We start from the raw sequence: 18,188 nt of genomic DNA on the forward strand, positions 1-18,188 counted from the left end.
GATGTGGAGTTTTCAGTTTGATTTGGGTTTTTAAATAGAAAATGAAGATTTAGATTTAATTTAGCTATAAAAATTATTGGTACGTTTAGTAATAGTACATTAAAATTAGGAGCAATGTGCTTTCCAATGCAGCATTTGTTAATATAAAATTTAAGCAGTATTACTGTCAGTATGAATAAATTTTAAGAAATTAAGAAAGAAACTTTTCTATACCAGGTCTCTTAAAATTCATATGCAGATTGGAATGATCCATTTTCGAAGAATAGTGGGGCCAAACCTGCCTCTGCCAGCTTGATTTTGAGTTAGCTTTGTGCTGATGAGCCGCTCTCAGCTTTGTGTCCAGCGGTGATGCAGACGACACATCATTTGCAAGCAAGACTAGAAAGCTCAATGCACGACTCCCCCTCCGTCCAGCACACATCGCCCCTTGACTGGGACTTTGTTCTTTGGACTTTACTCTTCGTATTTTTCTGACTCTGCTAAAATATATCCAACACAAAATTTACCATCTTCATCACAGCTTGGTGGCATTGTGTGCACTTCCTTTGTTGTGTGACCATCAGCTCCATCTCTGCAGCACTTTTGCTGTGTCCCAGACCTACACTCTGGAGCCACAAAGCACTAGCTCCTCCAGCTCTTCACCACCACCATGCTTTTCTGTGTCTGATTCGAGCTACTTTGGTTCTCTCATATAAGAAAAATCACACAATGCTTATCCTCTTTTGATTGGCTTATTTCACTTAGCAGAAAATCTTCAAGGATTATCCATTTTTGTAGCACGCACCAAAATTTTCTTTCTCTTGAAGGCTGAAAAATATAACCTCTAATGCTATATTTTTCCCCATGTGTGTACATTTATATCTGTTTATTCATGTATACTTGTGTTTTATTTCCACTCTTCAAATAAATCTCTATTCTTGATTCTTACTGAATGTCATAGCTTCTAAACACATGCTAGCTGGACAAGTTTTTGTTTTCTTCTAGCTTTTTGTAAACCCAGCCTGTAGATACTGTGTATTTCCACTTCTAACTCAACATAGGCTCAATATTACTAACTTGGAGTATTTCTGGACCTTCTGATATATGGTACTGTGTTAGCTTTTCATTGCTGTGACCAATATGGGAAAATTTTTGGATCATAGTTTCAGGCTACAGTTACTTGGTTCTTTTGCTTCTGGCCTGTGATGGCACAGAGCATCATGGTGCAGAGAGCTTCGTGGACTAAGGGTGGCAGCCATGAACCAATGTGACAGCAAAAATGGTCATTAGCGAGACATGCTCTTCAGAGGCAGCCGCATCCCCTGACCTCCTTTCTTTTTCTTTTTCTTTTTCTTTCTTTCTTTTTTTTTTTTTTGTTTAAGAGTCTCTTAGGCCTTTATTTTATTTTTTAAATTTTTTAATAGATTGCAAATTGAAAATGAATTAATTACAAACATAACTGAATATAACAATAAAAACTGTCCAAAATAAAAATGAAGAAAGAATTTACAGATCAGTCATAATAGTTCACTGTGTCAAAACCAAGAAACTTATATTCATATAATTAGAATTCTCAAAGTAGAAAGGAGTAGGCAATAACTATTTAAAAAATTTAAAATTTCTGAATTTAGTTCAACTTATAATACCATATTTCCAAGAAAAATGAACCTTTTGCAAAGACATTTAAAGTGTGTAAAAAAACTAGATTTATTAAAGGACTGAAAGAAAAGATCTGCCCTCTTTGAATTTTATACTTAGCAAACATACCTTTGAAAACTAAAAGTAAGATTTTCTAGTTATACAAACTTGAAATATTTTAATATCTCCAGAAGTAGCCTATAGGAAATAACAAAGAGCATAATTCAAAAGGCAAGAGAAGTTGCAGCATGCTCTTGGATGAACAATAAAGAGCTCTCAATACGATAGTTATGCAGGACTATATAAAAATATATTAGATGGACCCTTATTTAAAGGTCATTCCAGATTTCTATGAAACAGTACCAATCTTATGTTGGGTTATACACATATTTTTTCCCCCATATATATGTGTGTATGTGTGTATAAAAGACAGGGAAGAAATAGTCAACAGAAAATGGAAATATACTTTTTAAAGTTTCTAATACTAGAAGATATCATACAATGTCTTTTAAATAAATTCGAAGACAAAGATACAGTATAAATCTTAGAACAAAAATTAAGATTAAGCAATATTCAGAAAATTAAATGTTTCAAAACAATTGGACTAAGAAAAAGTTTTCATGATAGCAAAGAAGTACTAAGAGTAAAAAATAAGATAAATACTGGAATGGCAAGTAAATGACCAGCACTTCTAACAGTTTGATGACCTCCTTTCTTAAACCGTGTCCCTCTTCTGATAGTCTCCTAATAGCCTACTCATCTGTGAGTGAGTCCCCAGTGTCAGCACTCTCACAATCTGGATCCCGCCTCTGCATATTGCTACAGTGGGGATCAGGGCTTCAATACACAAATCCTTGGGCACATTTCTTATTTAAACCATAAAATAAGGGGCCAGGGCAATAGCTCAGTAGAATAAATGCTTGCCTGGCAATCACAAGGTCCTGAGTTCAATCCTCAGTACTGCAAAAACAAAACAAAACAACCAACCAAACACCCCCCCCCAAAAAAAAAAAAAAAAACAGGATATAAAATGGGTCTCTCTTGGGTGAACAAAAAGGACCTAGATACAATTTCAATTTTTAAAATATTCTTCCCTCTTTAGTCATCAATGGTAATGAAATTGGCTATTGTTCATGGTGTCTTTTATTGGCTAGCACTGAATTGGGTCATTTATATATTTACCTCAAATTCTCACTAGAATTTTTTAAGCGAGGCATTTTGCCATTACAGTTGAACAGAATGACACAGAGACTGTTGTTTGGCAAGCCCAGGAGGATATGAACTCCTGCCTCTGTTGGCATCCCCAGACCTTTCTGCCCTCCTCTCCTCATGACTATGTACCAATCTACCCATCAACAGTCCTCCAAAAGACTCAGGTACCTCAGGAGTCATTTCTCCTTTGTAAATCCCTCCATTCTTGAACATTACTGTCTTTGGGAACAGAATTCACTGTTACCCATTGTTCCTTATAGCACTGTCAGGAGAGAGGTCGAAGTGATTATGTTCATACTGACAGGACAAAGAGAAAATCAACTGGGATAAATGACAGGGATGCAAAGAGCAATATACAGACATTTTCATCATCCTACAGCATTCTTTTTTCCCCCAGTGTTCTCTTGAATGTATTTTATCCTGTGGATGTTTCGACATCCACCTGCCTAGATCTATTTCTCAAAATGTGGTCCAACAACAAGTGGTCCTGTGATCAGAGTTTTATTAGTATTTTTGGGTAGATTTACAATGTTTATTAGCACATTACGCATCTGAACACATTTTCAAACTTGCTCGAAAGGTGCATCATTGAACGGTACATTTAAATGCCAACAGTGTGACCACAGTCAGGTGCACTGGGGTCCACCCAAGTGCTGGGCATCTTCTTGGAAAGACTGCCAGTGCTAGAGCTTTCTAGGATGAAACTGTAGCCAGAAGCTGGGAGGCTGGGTTAAGGAAGATAACAACCTATCTTCCAGATGTGCCCTGGTCAGCTACCTTAGCAGCTGCCTTAGAAGGCTAAAATATCGTAGGCCAGCAGAGGCAAACATTTTAGAACTTTCAGTGATATAAACAGCCTAATGTGGCATGTGTGTCATAGGTTTCTCACTACTGTCCTCAGCCACAGTATGAACATATGTATATATACATGATTATGTAGATACACATTTTTTTTTTTTGTGTGTGTGTATTTAGTACAGGGTCTGCAGGGTCTTACTACACAGATTGGACTCCTAGTAATCTTCCCTTTTTCAACTTCCCAAGCACTGAGAGGAGTACACCACCATACCTCGTCTCAATCTCTATTTCAGCATGCCCAGGGGCAGGGCTAGCGTGGCATGCTGGGGATTGAACCCCCACCCCCTATGTCGGCCTAAGTAGGCATTTTAATCCCACTCTTCACCTGGCCCAAATTTGCTATTTTTAAAATGATAAAATTAAAAATGATAACTTGGGGCTTTGCAAAACATCTGATCAACTCAAACTGAAGAGTAAAGTCACTTTACTCAAGTTAGTTCCATTTAGAAACCCAAAATACATTCTGTTAAATACTTAAATTACATTTGTAAATTGGTATATTTAGTTTTTACCAATCAACTGTGTTTTTTATTGAAGTAAAATACACTACACAAATGTGTCATCTTAGCCAATGTTAAGCATATAGTTCAGTGAAGTTAAATGTCACCATGTTAGCATTGAACACCACCAGCTATCTCTATAACTCTGTCTTGTAAAATTAAAATTCTCTGCTTAGCCCTCCTCAACCCCAGCAACCATCATTCTACTAATCTCTCGTCATTTTGACTATTCTAGGTACATCATATAAGTAGAACCATATAATACTCATATTTTGTGACTGATTTCATGTATCATAATGTCTTCAAGGATCATCCATGTTGTATCATAATTCATAATTTTCCTTCCTGTTGAAGGCTGAGTGATATGCCCTGGTATACTACATTTGGTTTACTGATTGATGAACATTCATGTTGCTTCAGGTTTTAGCTTTTGTGAATAATGGCAGTATGAACATTAATATAGAAATATCTCTTTGATACCTTAGTTCACTTCTTTTAGGCACATATCCAGAGGTGGAATTATTGGATCATACAATAACTATATGTTTTTTGAGGACTCACTATACTGTTTTCCACAGGGGTTGAGTTATTTTGCCTTCCTGCCAATCATACACCAGGATTCCAATTTCTCTTATTACCATCAACATCTATTATTTTATAGCCTTCCCAATGGGTATGAGTTGGTATCTCATTATAGTTTTGATTTGCATTTCTCTAATGATTAGTGATGTGGAGCATCTTCTCATGTGCATATTTACCATTTGCATATTGTCTTTCAAGAAATAGTTTCTCAAGTTCTTTGCCCATTTTTGAATTGGGTTGTTATTTGGGTTTTTTGTTATTGTTTTGAATTTTAGGAGTTTTCTATGTACTCTACTTATAAATCCCTTATTAGAATTCTGATCTGTAAATATTTGCTCCCATCTTCTGGCTTGTCCTGTACACTGTTAACAGTGTCTTTTGACACAAAAATTTTTACATTTTTAATTAAGCTCAAATTTATCTTTTTTCTTTTGATGTAATACCATATCTTTCATATATTTAATTTTTTAAAAGCAGTTAATGTGTCAGAGTGGGATGGCTTCAACCTAGTTTTTTTTTCGGTACTGGGGATTGAACTCAGGACCCTGCGCTTGTAAGGCAAGCACTTATTCTACTGAGTTATCTCCCTGGGCCAACCTAGATCTTTCCATGGACATAAAAGCCTTGGTTTATCATCAAATATACACTAGGCTTTGAAGCCACCAAAGCCACAATAAAGACTAAACTAAGAACAATGAGCCACAGTGAATAGAGCAGCATATTTTTTACCCTCATGAGTTTACATTTTTATAACTTAAATTAATTTAGCTGTTTTAATTCTAACAAACTAACCTTTTGAATGAATTGCATTTCAAAGTAAAAAATCCTTATCTTTCAAGATTATAAGTCTAAGATCAGTTATATAATTAAATTAGAATTATAAAGCAAATCTAATTAGTGGTACTAATCTGTCTGATGTGTAAATACCAAGCATACAAATTGTTCATAAACCTGACTAAAGAACATTATTGCTAAAAAATCAACTTGCTTTATCATTTCCTTATTCAATCCTAAATTTTCCCAATATTAAACACTGGGGTCACAAAACTGAGTGTGCTGGATAGGCAGTCCAAGTCCCAGATACATGACTGGCTCAGGTAGGCCGAGTATTGAACTGGGACTAGGGACCTGTGGGTCCAGACATATGACCAAAGGCCATTCTCCCATGACACAGGTGGATGCCCTGTGTTTGACTTTAGCAGCGGCTCGGCATTTCCATTCTCTTCTCATGAGATTGGTCCCAAAGTGTGCTGTTAGATTGGTGCCTTTCCTTTATAACCATTCAACATCATTACCTGGTTTGGATGAATAAATGACTGACCAACTTTACTCTACAGCCTGATCCCAGTCAGCTGACCCAGCCAAAGTTAGGCTGAGGCTTTTGTCGGCTGTTTGGCCCTGGCCACTGCATGTCTTCTTCTTCCTATTGTGATGTCTGCTTCCAAGGCTGGCTGGCTGGAACTATAACTTTTCTCCGACATCTGACCCAGCCTCATGTTTTCAAGTGAACAGTTAACTATTTTCTTTTTAAGTCAAGTGTGATGCTAACATTCCTTGCCAATACTTTGCATTTCTCTTGAAATGGAATATAAAGCCTTCCACCTGGCCTGGAAGTCCTTGCATGATCTGGCTCTCCCCTCCCTCCATGACCTCATCATACACCTCTCTTACTGTGTGTCACTTCCAGCCACACTGGACGTTTTCATTTGTTCCTGCAGAAGTGGAGGCTTTTTCCTACTCCAGAGCCTTTGCACAGGCCATTCTCCTGTTCCAACATGCCATTTCCCTCCACTCTTTGCTTGGATAACTCCCCAAGCTGTAAGTCCCAGCTGAACTGTCATTTCCCATATGAGTTAAATTTCCTTCATAGAAATTAGCACAATTTGTGTGTGTATTTGCACACTGCAGTTCACTTCTACTAGACCATTCATTGTATGGGCTCCTGTGTGGTGCTCTGTTCGCGCAGCACAAAACAGTGCTGGTATATACTGGACAGTCAATAATTATTTACTGTGTGAAAGAGTATGGCAGTTGTCACGGCTGTCACCATTAGCCTTAAATCGTAACTGTTACAACCATTCATGTAACCACTTTTGGCTCCTGAGAGGTACTGAGTAATTGTTGAACTGAGATAGCCAAATGTCAGTATATCCCGCGTTCATTAATATAATTATTTGGTTATATTATGGTTCTTAGCTTGTAAAGCTGAATTCTTTCTGTTCTTAGCAGTTGGCTTAAAGAGCACAATTTAGTAGAGTGTGCTGTTTGGGTTACAAGCCCAACTTTAAAAAGTCACTGATTATTAGCTAATTGGTTTACATTTAGTAATAAATATTGATTAGTATAAATATACCATAAGTTCCCTCTGCGACTTAGTGGTTTATTTATGTATTTTTACCCCTGGTGTCCCAAGAGATGGATCCCCCTGTTTACAGAGGGCAGCCTCGAGATAGCGAAAGATGGACCTGTAGTTCCAAGTTCTAGACCGCCTGTGGCTTAACCCCGCCTCCTCGCTCTGCGTGGTTCAGGTTCTACAAGGACCTCCCACCCTCCAAGAATTCAAGTTTTGAAATAATACCAGATTGTGCTAGAACTCCCAAATCTTAACCATTTAGAACCCGACAGCGTTAAAACAAAACAAAACACAAAACTATAAGCCTGTAGAGAGGCTTATAAACCTGCAGAGAGGGTGTCTCTTAAAGATTTCATACCTTTGTCTCTGCATCTGGGCACCTGTGACTATTAAATCGCAGCATAACAATGATATTGAATTGCTTTGTCACAGATGACAAAAATGCTCAAACGTGAAATAAAATGCAGTCAGATTTTTGTTGTTCATGTATAGCACGAACGCATTCTCTTTTTAAAACCCAAACGGGAGCAATAAGCGTTTGGAGGGAAATGGCAGTGGCAGAGTGTGGCTGGGAGCCGCTATCTCGGCAAGCCCGGGCGTCTTGAGCACAGGGCCCGGCTGGCCCGCGCAGCGCCCCCTCCTCCCGTGCGCCGCGCGCATTGTTGTCCTGTAGCGATTGGTTGCGGGTCCAGAAACAGCCGTGCAGAGCCGTGCAGTGCGCAGCGGCTGAGGACCAGAACGAAGCCCAGCCGGCTGGCAGAGGCTTACACCCGGGAGCGGCACGAGAGAGGAAGAGCCGGAAGCCCCTAGCGTGCGGTTTGCGAGGGGCGAGGAGCAGGCACTCGGTGTTGGAGGCGTTGGTCGCGGAGCTCGCGCTGGCGCCCCCGCCCTCTGGGTCTGGCTGACTTCGGGGTTGGCGCAGGTGGGCCAGGCCGAGCACCAGGCTGAGCACCGCGCTTCTCCCCGTTCCCACGAAGGCTCGCTCTCCGGGCAAGGGGGCGGGACCGTTCTCGAAAAATGTAAATAGCTAAGCGAAGTCTCCACGCCGTGGCACCAGCCAAGGTCCCAGCGCCGCCACAGGGTGTTTTACATGAAAATGAGAAGCCTGAAGGGATCCGGGCTGGACTCCCGGCAGTTAGGTGATTAGCATTAGATTGGGCGGCTGTCGGTTTCCTGCCCTTGGATAGCACCCAGCCCCGGCGTCCCGAGGAGCCCGGGCTCCCGTCGCCGCCCGGGCCCGCGAGTAGCTACGTGCCCGCGGAGGGCCCGGCGTGTCGGCGCGCACGCCCACCCACCCACTCGTCCGCACCCACGCACGCCTCCCGGAGCCCGGGAGCGAGCAGAGAGTGACGCGGCGCCGCAGTCGCCAGGACGCCTCGGCTCTTCCTGGATTCCGCAGGAGCCCACCCTGCCGCAGCCGCGGTCTGCAGAGTCTGCCGCGGTCCCCGCGCCCTCGTCCCCCGCCGGAGCCTGTGTAATGAAGACGGCCTCCCGGAGCCTGCAGGGGGGGCAGCGCCAGCTTGCGCCGGGGACTGCGGGGCGCGCGGCCGGAAGGCCCGAGAGAGCGCGACTCGGACGCTGTCATCCCCGCGCCTCGCTCTGAGCCGCCCGGTGCGCTGGGGCTGCTGCCGCCCCTCGAGCTTCCCGGGCGCCTGATCCAGGGTCAGCCCCGGAGGCCTCGGCTTCCTCATTTGTTTGGGTCTTTTGTGCCGCGGCTCACAGTTGGCTAAGCACTCCTGCGCTGAATCGGGCCATTGTCTGCGCTCCCATTGCCTTCACGCTGCAAGTCTCGGCGCCCCCGCCCGCCCGCCCCCTCCCCGCCTCCTTCGGCCCGGGAGCCTCGTAACGTGCCTTTCCCCCCCAGGAATCTGGAAGCTATAAGCCGAGCGGATTGCAAATGAAGTGTAATGCATTGTGGGACGTGTGTAAAATCGGAGCCTTCGCCGTGGGGGTGTGGGGGGGCGTGGGGAGGGCCGGACCCGCCGCTGGCGGTGTAGACGCCGACGAGGAGGGGCTGGGAAAATGTGCGCAGAGTCCGCCAGGGTCGTGCCCGCCGTAGACGGATGAAGCAGCGCGCTGCGCCCCGGCGCTGAGGCCCCAGGATCGGGGCAGCAGGTCGCCCTCCCCACCATGAAGAAGACCCGGAGCACAACCTTGCGGCGAGCTTGGCCTAGCTCGGATTTCTCGGACCGGGCCTCGGACCGCATGAGGTCCCGCAGCGAGAAGGACTACCGCCTGCACAAGCGCTTCCCCGCGGCCTTCGCGCCCCAGGCTTCGCGGGGCTACATGACATCAGGTTGGTAACCGCGTTTCGGCCCGGGCCGCGTGCGCCTCGGCCGGGGAGCTTGGAGCCGAAGACTTGCGGTGATGGATGCGATAAGTTATGGGGAAAGAGGGAAAAATTAGCTCACATCCACCATTTTGTACCTCTGCAAGATCCACAGCAGGCCCTCTCAATATGGGGTTTGAGTGCTATTAGTTAGGTAAAATCAGGGAGGGGGGGACGAGCCGGGGGTTTGGGCTGCAGGGAGATAAATGACTGCAAGCTTGGGCGCTGCAGCCTCCTTGAGCTTTGTGCAGGAGCCTGCGTCCAGCGCTGCCCGCAACGCCAGGCTCACTTGCTCTTGCCTTATGGCCAGTTACCTTAGTGGCTATTTAAGCGGCCCCCCTTTCTTCTAAGGGAACAGGTTCCATGAACCATTCTGGATGGTTCCACTGTATGTGTACATCTCAGGCTCCTCTGATTTGCACGCAGGGAACCCTGTTGGAGCTCATTGAATGCGTTCCATGGGGTAATGGTGTGTATGTGGGTTGAACACTCACATGATTCTGCGTGGATTTAACATATGTTGCTTTGAATTAGGCTGCATGGAAAGAATGGAGGCTGAGTCGTGTGTTTGCATGTCAGACAGGAAGGACAAACAAAACGGTAAAGGGAAGCGCAGGCTGCAAAATAGGTTGTATCTTACATGCAATGTCCTTAAAAGCCTTTCTGAATGAGTCCCGTTTTCTCTTTGAAAATAGAATGAGACGGCTTTGATTTGTGATTTGAGGACCTGGGGATAATATACTTGGGCGGCTGGAAACCTTTAGGTGGTTTCTCCTTGTTAATCACTGATAAGTAATGATGTGGAAGATAGCCATTTTTATTTATTTTTTTCTTTCTGAATAGAATTAGTTTGCTTCTAAATACAGTGTAATGGAAGAACCGAGGGTTTATTTTAAACCACATGCTATACCAAATCTTTCTAAGCCCTGCCTTAGCTGGAAACATTGTTTTAAGCTTGTGGTTGGTACTCATGGTCTAGCTTTACTATCTTTCAACTAAAACAGCAAGTCCTTTTTAACTGAGGTCAGTATCTCATGCTTTAAAAATGTCTTGTGACCACATTTCCATTCATACAAAATCTAAATAAAATAGCTATCATTTTATTGCAAAATGAGGCAGCACAAGGATGTTGTACTATTTTGGCAATAAGACTCCTGATTTTCTCTGTCATGAAAAGTCAAATCTATAAAGGAAGTGACAACTACAATTTCTACTTAAGTTATTTAAATCACTGATGTGGTTGCTGTATTCTTCAGCCTCCTGAGTGTTCAGATGATCCTGGGTTACATGTACTAGGGTTTGAATGTCTTCATTTCACACTTAGCAGGCCCCTCTTTTCTACCTTCCTAAGGAGCCAGTACTGACAGTAATGTGAAGCTCTAATAGTGCATGTGGCCATCCTATCTTCAACAAACCTACAAGACTAATAATTTCAGGCACATTGCCATGGAGACTTTTTTTTGGGTCTGTCTCAGCCCTGCTTTGTTATGATCACATTTTCTGTCTTTGCAAAAGAACTTCTTTGCTACAGCCAATACTGCAAGACATAAAGAAGAAACTTGTAGTTTTATGTGATTCTCTTATTTCATCTCTTGACCTGCAGGTGGTAAGATGGTTTTGTAGTAATAATAAAGGATAACCGGTCTCAGGTGGGTGATTTCCTGTCCAGACTCAATATTATGTTACTGCTGAGCATAGAAGACCACAAGAAGAGCTGTGTCATTCATTCAGCATTTTGTGGAGTGCCTTGCTAGACTCTCAGGGGGCTGTAGGGTTGGATACAATATAGTTTCTGCAAAGGGAGAGAGGGTTATTATTTATTCTAATTTTAAATGTTAGCTAATACATGGGACAGAAAGTGGGTTTTAGTGCTACATTGAAAGAAAATAATGAATATTAAGACACCTACACTGAATGTTCAGAGTGGGTGGAGTCTTCTCGTATGCAACTTTTTTGAGGGGATAAGTGGGAGTGGGTACCTATTTCCTTTCCAAATATGGCTTCTTTGAACATGACCATTGATAGAAATAGATTCTATTTTGCAACACTCTGAACTCATTTATAAGAAGTTCTCTGCTCCTTAGGAAAGGTGAAGAAAATCCACTTATATCCAGTTTGTTGTGGATATAGAGATTTTGTCACATAAAATGAAATAGAAAATGAAATAGCTTAGAAACACCAGCTGAACAAGGTAAAACAGCTTTTCACTTTTTTTTTTTCTTTCCTGTTTGTTCAGCCATTTGGCTTAACAACTGTGGGTATTATCATGCTTTATTTTTAGTAAACAGTCTTTTATTGTGGGTAAACTACTTGGGTTCAAAGGACAAGGTAAGCCTTCTCAAAGGTATTAAATAACTTAAGATAACTTCAGCAAATATTCCTGAAAATAAAGGGAAGTAATTTTTACTTCAAATTTGGGCAATGTGAGATCCTGGGAAATTCTTAAAAATAGATACTTAGAGCAGTCCTTTTGGTCCAGCATCCCTATCGAACACACACTGCACACAATTGTAAGGTTCTGTGATAGTTTTCTAATGAGACAGCACCATTTCTAACTACAAATAAGTAATTATCAGTGTAAAATGTGATTTATAGAGTAGGCTTGACATTTGGCCTTGACTTTTTGTATCCCTTTGAGATAAACTACGCTTAAGATCAAGAGGTTAGATCAGGCGCACATGAAGCTGACAAAGTCTGGAAAGAGACAGTTAGATGGAAAACTGTGAAACCTGTTGTCATGAAAACTGTGCTGTCTATGGTGCTTTTAATCTCCCAGTCCATGCTAACACATCCAAAGTGATCCTAAGAACTCACAAGCCTCCCAGCAACCAGGGAAGTTCACAGGCCAAGAAATGAGTTCTTGGTTCCTCTTGCATCTTACTTTCTCACTGGTAGTTTCTGGACATTGCTTGAAGCTAGAAATTGTGGTATTAACTAGAGATAAAAGTAACACTCCCCACGAAAGAGAAATCTGTATAATGTGCTACACTTGATATATGCAAACATGCTCATATGCTACAATGAAGTTACTTTCAAGGCCTCAAAGCTTTTGTGGGAGAAGCTCTTTGAGTCTTTTCTGTTATAGCTGTGTGAACTATGACTTCTTTATCCGCATGATGCCGATAATTTTTAATTTCTTTTCACTCTATCCTCTAAGCAGCACTGGGGATGAGTGCCTCTTTACATTCTAATTATAATTCCACCAGAGTTTTGGGGACATTCTTATTGATCTAGATGACAAAATAATCTTTCCACTTCCTTGTCCTAAAGAGAATGTTCACAAAAAAGCTTTACTTATCAATGAGAAAGTAGAGTCATAGAGCTTTTTATTTTGATACTCGATCCATCTATCTGTCTATCTGTCTGTCAATCTATCTATCTGTCTGTCTGTCTATTATGTACTTTGTTCATAGTCTCACTACACAACTCGGACTTGTAGTGATCCTCCTGTTTTCAGCCTCTGGAGCTCTGGAACCAGTTGGTTCATTTATTAGTTTTCATTTTATAGAAACTAATTCTGGAGCACATTTGACTGTGTGTTCCAGTTCCTCATGTTCTGTTATTTTAAGAGACCAGAGAGTTTTCTGGGAGTGGAGATGGACACTCGAGATTCTAATTTGGGTCTGTCACAAACCAGCTGTGTCCCTGGCGAGTAACATGACCTCCCTCCATCTGTAATGAGTCCTGTGGTCCTGTGCTTCCAGTGCAGAATGGGGCTGTGCTGTGGCTCTGTAATGGTAGGAGCGAGACCTCGGGACACGAGTGAGTAAGTTGTTGGGAAGACCCTTTGCCCTTTGCTACTTAATGGATTCACGTGCTTCTCTATGGAGGAATCCTGCTCGGGTTGCAGTGGAATCCTCTTTCCTTACCTTCAAGCCCTGTATTACTCATGGACACTTTGGAGACTGCCCTAGTGACCAGAGCAATGGAGGGAAGATGGTGGATGAATACCTAGCAGATTATTGTCATATGCAAATTTTAATAAACAGCATCCTGCCACCTTTCCTGCTCTTTGCAGAGATCCATTTTCAGACTACCTGCTCCAACTGTGTTTTAATTTGAAGCTACCCATGTTGACTGCTTTCATCAGGCAGGTGTAAGTAAGGAATATTATACTCAGTGGTGAATGACTTTATTCTTTATTTCCCAAAAGAACATAAATGTGCTTACAAAAGATCACCTCTCTTAGTATTTCAATATCTTTTACACTCTTGTGAATGTTTTTGTTTGAAAACAAGAACATGAATATATTGTGTAAAATGTTAGAAGTTTTACCCTTCCAGATCAACTTGGGCCTTAATAAATTCTCTATGCCTGAGAGATTTTTGCCAAAGAACATACAATTCAGACAACAGTATGTTCTTTGGTACAAGATTGTTTATGCTGAATTCCAGAGAGCAGAATCTGGTTAGATCCGTGCTAGTGGGCTAATATACTAACTTCTGAGTTTAGGACGAGCGTGTGTAACCCAATCATAGAGATGATGAGAAGCCTATAATCTAGAAGTAGAGGTTCTTGTAGTTTGTGAGAGTGCATAGACTATAGTGAGCTCTAAATTGACTTACACTGTAGAAGTACAAGAATGAAATAGCATGGGTAATTTTTAAAGTAGGTAATAAACTTTTCCTTAAGTAATAAATTCCTAGACTATTTTTGACATTGGAATGTACAACCAGTTGGCTAGAAAATGCTACTGATTTCTACCACCTAAATATTTCCAAAATTTGTTCCTTCCTTTATATGCCTGCTGTTTAAATCTTCTGTTGTGTTACATTTTCTTTCAATCTGACTTCTTCTCCAGCCTAATCCATCCTCTGTGTGTCCCCATGGAGCTTTTGCTACTTTTAACCCTAAAATAAAATGAGTCATGTTGCTTCCATTTCCATGTCTCTTGTGCATAAGAATGGAGTATAGACTATGAAGTCTTCATGGTATGTGACATTCTCTGCTGTACCCCCTTCTTCTGATCCTGACAGCCTTCAGCCAGATCTTGCTGTCCTGTGTGACAGTGCTCGACATGTGCTCCCTAGCTCTCTATGTCAGATAGGTCACATTTAACCCTGCAGAACCAGAGTCTGCTCCCTTCCCTTTCATCCTTCCTTTGGCTCTCTTTGGAGTGAATCCCATGACTTTGTTCTGTACTTGGAGTAGAGCAGCAGGGCCATGTTGCATTTTACCACCAGTTTGCCCATGTGTCTCCTGTTCTGGATGGCCTGTTTCTATGATGACGTAATATGTTTTACTCGTGTCTCTATTTTGTCAACAACCACAGAGCTTGATATCTATCAGGGATCAGTAAATGTTTGCTGGGTGAATGAGAAAGCATAACTTCTAAAAAGTTTCATGAAGCGATGTTTTGATGCCTTACTGTGAATCATCTTTTTATAATTATAGAAGTTACAAATCTATAACTGTGTGGGATCTCCCAGTACAGTTGGTGTACACGACCAGCTGTCAGTGAGTTGGCCATTGGAAAGTAGTAAATAAGAGGATATAGTCAAGAGTCAAGTAGGATGGTTGGTAGGGTTGGTGTAAGTGGAACAGATTCACAAAAGAGAATGATGTCCCTTGGAAAAAGCTGCCTACAAGGAGGACTTGCTAAGGTGTTGAAGGAGTGTGTAGGATTTGAAGAGACGGTGAAAGAAAAGGGCTGGGGTTAGTAGAAGTGGTATGAGCCAAGGCACAAAACTGGAAACACAAATCAGTATATGAAAGTTGCCACACTGTAAATTTGGGATGTAAATAAAAATAGCGTAGAGCTGGGGCAGCTGGATTTTTGAAATTCGAGTCAATGTAAAGTTTACATGGCACATAAACATTGATGACTTTGGGAGAGAAAGAATGAGAGGAGCATGTTAGGAAAGTGTGTCTGGCAGGATAAATGGGTGACTTGACCACTCAGAACCTGTAAGACTTGTAGGGAGACAGCTGGGGACCCCATGGGGTAATAAGGGATGATGAGGAGCCACTGCAGAACCAAGAATCAGCCCTTTACCCTGAAATTAGTTTTTTAAAATCATGCCAGTATACCACCTTCCCTTATTCTGCTTTGTGTTAGTATAGTATAATACTCAAGGCTGAGTAACTGGTAGAGGTTTATTTGGATCACAATTCTAGAAGGTCTGAGTAGCATGGAGCTAGTGTCCTGGTGACAGCTCCCTTGCTACCACTTCACCTTGCTTTACAACATTGCTGAAGCGATTCATCACTGACTGAATGCAAAAGGAGACAGACACATGGAGTGTTCTTTCTTTATTGCAACCCATCCTTGAGATCGCTAATCCAATTGCATGAGCCTAATCCATTCCTACAGAATGGGCATTAAGCCCTGTATGTACAAGGCAGTATCTTTATGGTTCAATCACCTCTTAAAGATCCACCACCTTTCAATATTTTTATATACATTGGGGAGAAACTTCCAGCACATGAACCTTTTGGGAACAAACCCCATGCAGGCCATGGCAGACCAGTACTACCATTTATTTAAAAAATTTTGTTTTGACCTTTTTTTAAAAAAACTTAATTTTTAAAATCCCCCTTCTCTGAAATTGTGGGTTTCATTTGATAATTAAATTTATTTGCAACCATATTGCAATGAATATATAACAATCTTAGTTAAAAATATTCAAATGGCTATCACTTAAAATGAACTCATGTACCTATTTAGTCAAACCTGTATGGGCTAAGGGAGGACAGGTGGAAAGGAAGACTAAAGGGAAGCCTGGAAGAGCAAAGGAATTGGCCATTCTTTGTAGAACTTAAGAGGTGAAAGGAAATAAAGGTGAATTATAATTTTTTTTGTTGGAAGAATGCAGTAAATAAGCAGACAGCGGAGAAAGTGGGGCAGATGATTTGTGCTTTGGGGTGACAGATGAGCTGTTTAAGTTGGGAGGTCTTGTAGGCGCAAATGAATATAAAAGGTTATAGGGACAGGTTGGAGGTCATCCATGCAGGCTTCTCTGTTGAGAACTTGAGAATAGCTTAGCTTTGGGTACTTTATGCCCCGCTTCTTCAAGGGAACAGATGACTAAAGTTATTTTTATTTCCAGCAGATGGAGGGTCAGTTGCATTCCATTGACTTTGAGTCCTCTTCAGGTTTTAAAAAACTTGAGAAATGGAGGTTAGAACTGCTTGGAGAGGAGCGTTCTGTCCCTAAGAGCAAAGTACAGTTTAAGTTTGTGATTTGTTTTCTTACTGTTTGCGTTGATTCAGAAACTTGCTTTGTTGATAACAACAATGTGCTTTTGGGATCTGTAGACAGGTTTGAAAAGAGATCCAGCTATGCAAGTAGCTGCACAAAAGATGAGGCCAGCTATGTAAATAATGGATATTTCAAACATCTGTCATACATCTACTTGGTAGAAAAATTATGGCTTAGGTAACTCATACTCATACTCACAGTTAAAATCTCCATTTATCTTTCTACTTTAATCCATAATGGACCCTCCAGGCCAAGTTTTCTCTTTTTGAAGATAAAAGAGAGATATTTGGCAGATGCCTGTGGGCACTGAGTAGCAGGTCATATATGTGCAGCCTTATCCTTCAGATGACCATAGTTTAAGAGGGAGAAACCAACTAGCTTTGCAATTAACACCCCCTCCTCACTGCTACTGCAAATTCCTGTCTGGTTAGTTTCCCTAAGAGAGATAATAGCCTCTTCATTGCTTTCGGCATATCCACTCTTTGCTTTGAAATAATTTCCTTATGAGATAAGATTAAGGTCCCCTTAGAGATTGAGTTGCATGGGATATTTGTCCTTTATAAAAAGTTTTAGTTGCCCAGCATCTGACCCTCTCTCTTATATCTGTATGGTTCCCCAGTGTTATGTGCAGATGTGACCTCCCAAACGCTAAACTCTGATACTTCTGTATCTGATTTTATTGGAAGTGAGGTCTTTGTAGAAGTCACCACACTTCGTGGTGGTCATACTGGAGTAAGATGAGCCCTAAATCCAACATGACTGGCATTTTTGTAAGCAGAAGAAAAGAGACACACACTAGGACAAATATCCTGTGATGGAGAGGCAGACAGGGCAGACCTCAGGCACACACTGAGATCATTCAGGTGTTTGTTGTCGTGTTCTTGTCTTCCTCTTCTAGACTGAAAAGGTCTTGTGGACATGGCTCATGTCTCCCCTGTGGTGCATTTCCAGTGTCTGGAGAGTGGCAGGTATGAGGTAGATGCATCACAGGAATATAAGTGTGTAGATATTGGGATATGCAGTCTTGCTGATATTCCCAGGAGTCACATTGAGGTCTCTGTATTCCAGCTTGTTCTTTGACCACAGACACAGTTGGAGCCCTTGGATGAAGATGTGGTCTGAAGGCCACTTGTGGTGCATCTGTTTCCTCATTACACTCACGCTGGCCAAAAGAACAAAGAAGTGTATACCCAGGCAACCGTGTCCACTGGACTCTAAAAATACACACTAGTGTTTTAGGATTTAAAAAAAAAAATTCTGAGGTGGATCTTTAACAGAGCTGTGAAACAGTATAGCTTGTTTGGAAGGCAGCTATGCTTACCACTGTGCCACCAACGCAGGTAGTATAGCTTATTTGAATCCACCAATTGTTGAACATAAATCATCCCTTGTAGGTTAGGTGCTAGTGTTTGTAATTATAATGAAGTTTTCTGTAACCTAGTGTGCTCATTGGAATTTTCATTTCATTTGATTTTCAAATAATTAAAGTATTTAGAAACATGATTCTACATTTAGTAATTGCTGCTTAAAATGTAA

The 18,188-nt window shown here is 41.7% G+C and overlaps 1 protein-coding gene across 4 annotated transcripts in view; it reads left to right on the top strand.

Moving 5' to 3' along the window:
* The window catches only part of Stox2 (storkhead box 2), a 315,854-nt gene that overhangs the window by 201,951 nt on the left and 95,715 nt on the right, over positions 1-18,188 (top strand). Inside the window, exon 1 of one of the 4 annotated variants that reach the window (XM_004639772.2) lies at positions 7,777-9,418. The exons of the other annotated variants lie outside the window; for them this stretch is intronic. Within the exon in view, the coding sequence (XP_004639829.1) occupies positions 9,253-9,418 (166 nt within the window). The 5' untranslated portion in view covers positions 7,777-9,252. Of the gene's footprint in view, positions 1-7,776; positions 9,419-18,188 lie in introns of those variants that run through there. 4 annotated transcript variants of the gene reach the window in all.

The sequence above is a fragment of the Octodon degus genome, unplaced genomic scaffold (assembly GCF_000260255.1).
Source record: "Octodon degus isolate 3935 unplaced genomic scaffold, OctDeg1.0 scaffold00114, whole genome shotgun sequence".
NCBI classification, from domain to species: Eukaryota; Metazoa; Chordata; class Mammalia; order Rodentia; family Octodontidae; genus Octodon; species Octodon degus.